Here is a 3,680-nt window from a genome sequence, read left to right as displayed (position 1 = left end):
CAGCGACTTCTTTCAGACTGGTAACCATGAATGTTTAGGCAAATATGTATCCTTTGATCAATAAGTGTCACCAATACGTCAAGAGGCCTTGATCATATATTTAACCCTGAAAAGAATCCTAATAATTTTCAGTTTGAGGTGTCCGTTTCTCTTATTCAAATTGTCCAAACATTTACAATGGCATCAATTATAAAATATATTCTGCTTGAAGCTAAGAGGGCAGTATTTTTATTTTGGAAAAATAACGTCTCCTAATGTAAGCTGCCTAATTTTTCTCAGGCCCAGATGCTAGAATATGCATATAATTGACAGATTAGGATAGAAACACTCTAAAGTTTCCAAACTGTCCAAAATATTGTCTGTGAGTATAACATAACTGATTTTGCAGGCAAAAACCTATGAGGAAATGGGAAACCTGAGGGAAAACCTGAGGAAATCCAACCTCTTAGCGTGCGTGCGTGCGTGCGTTAACCTTGCCAGACCAAAAAAGGTCTGTGAATGGATCAGTGTTTCACCAATCAGGGCCTTGATGGGTTTGGCAACAGTAACAAGGGGTGATATGCAATGCATTTTTGGGGGGGGACCATCAGGCGCCGTCTTGACAACTGATACACAGAAATGTTCTTGCAACGTTCAAATTAAGCATTGCGTGGGTAAAATCCCTGAGGAAGCCAAGCTCGTAAACATGCCATATTACAACCTAAGTTAACTGTCTAAAATGTGCTAAATACTCCCCAGTTGTGTAGTTGGTTGACTAACTTGCTAGGTGTCTGAGTGTCTAGCTTGCATGGTCAAGCTTCTCTTGACAACAGCAGAGAATTGGAATCTTTTTTTTTTTTTAATCTTTTTTCGCCAAAAGTTGACCTCTTTTGGCGAACCCCTACTGAGGTAAACTGTTTTTTCCCCCTTCCATGTTTCTGTTTTTACTCTCTCTTGCGCACACACACACGTGTGCACACAATCTGTTACACTGTCGGACAATGCCATCAAGCTAAGGTAATCTCTCTTCCCTCCATATAAAAAGAAAAGCTCAAAGGTGCCCTGGTAAAAAACAAAGAAAAGGTAAAGTTTTGACCCGTTTATTTGCATTTCTCACCTCTTAATAAAGATGACATGTTGCCTCTTGAAAGCTTCATAAAACAATATTTTCAACATTCAAGTTTTAAGTTTAAATGTTAAATCAAGGATCCTAACTGCTTTGCAAACGTCATCTCTGAGATCTTTGCTTTTATATGTGGTGTGTTCAGGACAGTGAGGGTGAGTAAAGAACTGAAAGAGAAAGTAGATTTCATATGGACCCCTTTCCCCTAATTGATGGATATATTGAATTTTTATAGATTGTAGTGCGAGGTCTCTACTCTCACTGCTGTGGAAGCCAGGAAAAGGGCAACAGCACAATACAAGTGGTTTTGGCATGAAGTGTGAATTGTAGCTGATGACTTTACAAGCAGCTAAACGAGTACATTTTGTATGCAGTAGCTAGAAGTTTGGCAGAGCTGCAGTTTGCAGGTGTAAAATCAAGAATGTTTTTATTGAATGTAACGATGTAACGATGGCCTCATTCTGTATGTTATGTCTCTGTGCCTCCAGGATCAGCACACAGAGAGGAAACCCCTCAACGTCTGTTTCAGAGGAACCCCTCAACGCCTGTTTCAGAGGAACCCCCCTCGACGTCTGTTTCAGAGGAACCCCTCAACGCCTGTTTCAGAGGAACCCCCCTCGACGTCTGTTTCAGAGGACCCCTGCCGTCTGTTTCAGAGGAACCCCCTCGAGCTTGTTTTCAGAGGACCCCCTCGACGTCTGTTTCAGAGGACCCCCTCGACGTCTGTTTCAGAGGACCCCCCTCGACGTCTGTTTCAGAGGACCTCCGCTCAGAACGTCTGTTTCAGAGGACCCCCTCAATGTCTGTTTGCAGGACCCCCTAACGTCTGTTTCAGAGGAACCCTCAACGTCTGTTGTTTCAGAGGACCCCCTCAACGTCTGTTTCAGAGGAACCCCTCAATGTCTGTTTCAGAGGACCCCCTCAACGTCTGTTTCAGAGGACCCCTCAACGTCTGTTTCAGAGGACCCCCCTCAACGTCTGTTTCAGAGGAACCCTCAACGTCTGTTTCAGAGGCCCCTCAACGTCTGTTTCAGAGGACCCCCTCAACGTTGTTTGCAGAGGACCCCCCCCCACGTCTGTTTCAGAGGAACCGCCCTCAACGTCTGTTTCAGAGGAACCTCAATCTCTTGTTTTCAGAGGACCCCTCAACGTCTGTTTAGAGGAACCCCCTCAACGTCTGTTTCAGAGACCCCCTCAACGTCTGTTTTCAGAGGACCCCCCTCACGCTTGTTTCAGAGGACCCCCTCCAACGTCTGTTTCAGAGGACCCCCAACGTCTGTTTCAGAGGCCCCCCTCACGTCTGTTTCAAGAGAACGCCCCAACTCTTGTTCAGAGGACCCCCTCAACGTCTGTTTCAGATGAACCCCTCACATCTGTTTCAGAGAAGCCCCCTCAACGTCTGTTTCAGAGGACCCCGCTCAACGTCTGTTTCAGAGGAACCCCCTCACGTCTGTTTAAGAGGACCCCCCTCAATGTTTCTGTTTTCAGAGGAACCCCTCAAACGTCTGTTTCGAGGGACCCCCCGCTCAACGTCTGTTTTCAGAGGACCTCCCTCAACGTCTGTTTCAGAGGACCCCCCTAACGTCTGTTTCAGAGGACCCCGCGCCCGCAACGTCCTGTTTCAGAGGACCCCCCCGTGCACGTTGTTTACTCAGAGGACCGCCGCGTCAACGTCTGTGTTCAGAGAGAACCGCCCTCAACGTCTGTTTCAGAGGAACCCCCTCAACGTCTGTTTCAGAGGAACCCCTCAACGTCTGTTTCAGAGGACCCCCCTCAATGTCTGTTTCAGAGGAACCCCCTCAACGTCTGTTTCAGAGGAACCCCTCAACGTCTGTTTCATAGGACCCCCCTCAATGTCTGTTTCAGAGGACCCCCTAGTGCACAGCAACATGGAGGATGAGCTAGACGGGGACTCTGGGTCAAAGGTGAGAGACTAGTGAAAGCAGTAGTTATAGTGCGATTGAAATGTATGTATGACCTCATAACATTTTTCTAAATATGTACTCATGTAATTCAACACCATGTTAGCCCTTATAAATCGTGTGTGTGTGTGCGCGCGTGTGTGTGTGCTCGCGCGTACGCACACGGGCATTCCTGTGCCGTTTAAGAAAGCTCCAGGAAAATAAGTCACTGACTCATTTTGTTCCTAATGATTAACAGGATAATTAATTCAATACATTTAGTTGCTTTCCTACAACTTGTTTATTTTATCCATTTTAATCTCCACAATGCAGATTTTATCGGGCCCTGCACAAGGTAACAAATTGAACATAGGTTTTAGGTAACATTTCAAATCATCATTATGGCACGGTGCTGATGTGGAGGCAGGGTGTTCTGATTTGATGAGGTTGGGAAAGTGTAACCACCAACACTGAGCAGTGGATACTGTGGATAAGATGATCAAATAAGAAGAGGTTTATCCAATTTGATGATACTCATCCTTCAGTTGAAGGTATGGATTAAAGGGGGGTGGGGTAAAGGTGATGCATTCACTATTTTTAAGTGGGGATAGTTCTTGAAGATTTGATATTTTCTGAATAATCAATTTGCCAATTGTATTTTCTCCACAGTGCCCAAA

At 45.4% G+C, this 3,680-nt stretch overlaps 1 protein-coding gene across 1 annotated transcript; it reads left to right on the top strand.

Moving 5' to 3' along the window:
- The first annotated feature begins 406 nt into the window (after window positions 1-406).
- Window positions 407-3,039, top strand: LOC111979089 (putative uncharacterized protein ENSP00000383309). The gene is made up of 5 exons (XM_024009376.2): window positions 407-450; window positions 1,248-1,257; window positions 1,591-2,203; window positions 2,314-2,499; window positions 2,591-3,039. The coding sequence occupies exons 1-5, from the start codon at window positions 407-409 to the stop codon at window positions 3,037-3,039; spliced, it is 1,302 nt and encodes a 433-aa protein (XP_023865144.2).
- The last annotated feature ends 641 nt before the right edge of the window (window positions 3,040-3,680 follow it).

This window comes from Salvelinus sp. IW2-2015, linkage group LG19, assembly GCF_002910315.2.
Source record: "Salvelinus sp. IW2-2015 linkage group LG19, ASM291031v2, whole genome shotgun sequence".
NCBI classification, from domain to species: Eukaryota; Metazoa; Chordata; class Actinopteri; order Salmoniformes; family Salmonidae; genus Salvelinus; species Salvelinus sp. IW2-2015.
Note: the sequence above shows the minus strand (reverse complement) of the source record. Positions and strands in the feature narration are given on the sequence as shown.

Bases quoted from the DNA above. Each gene is read 5' to 3' on its own strand.
- LOC111979089 (XM_024009376.2), top strand. From the start codon at position 407: ATGGGAAACCTGAGGGAAAACCTGAGGAAATCCAACCTCTTAGC. The intron at 2,204-2,313 runs GTCTGTTTCAGA...GTCTGTTTTCAG, and splicing joins TCAGAGGAACCGCCCTCAAC to AGGACCCCCCTCACGCTTGT. The intron at 2,500-2,590 runs GTCTGTTTCAGA...TTCTGTTTTCAG, and splicing joins TTCAGAGAAGCCCCCTCAAC to AGGAACCCCTCAAACGTCTG.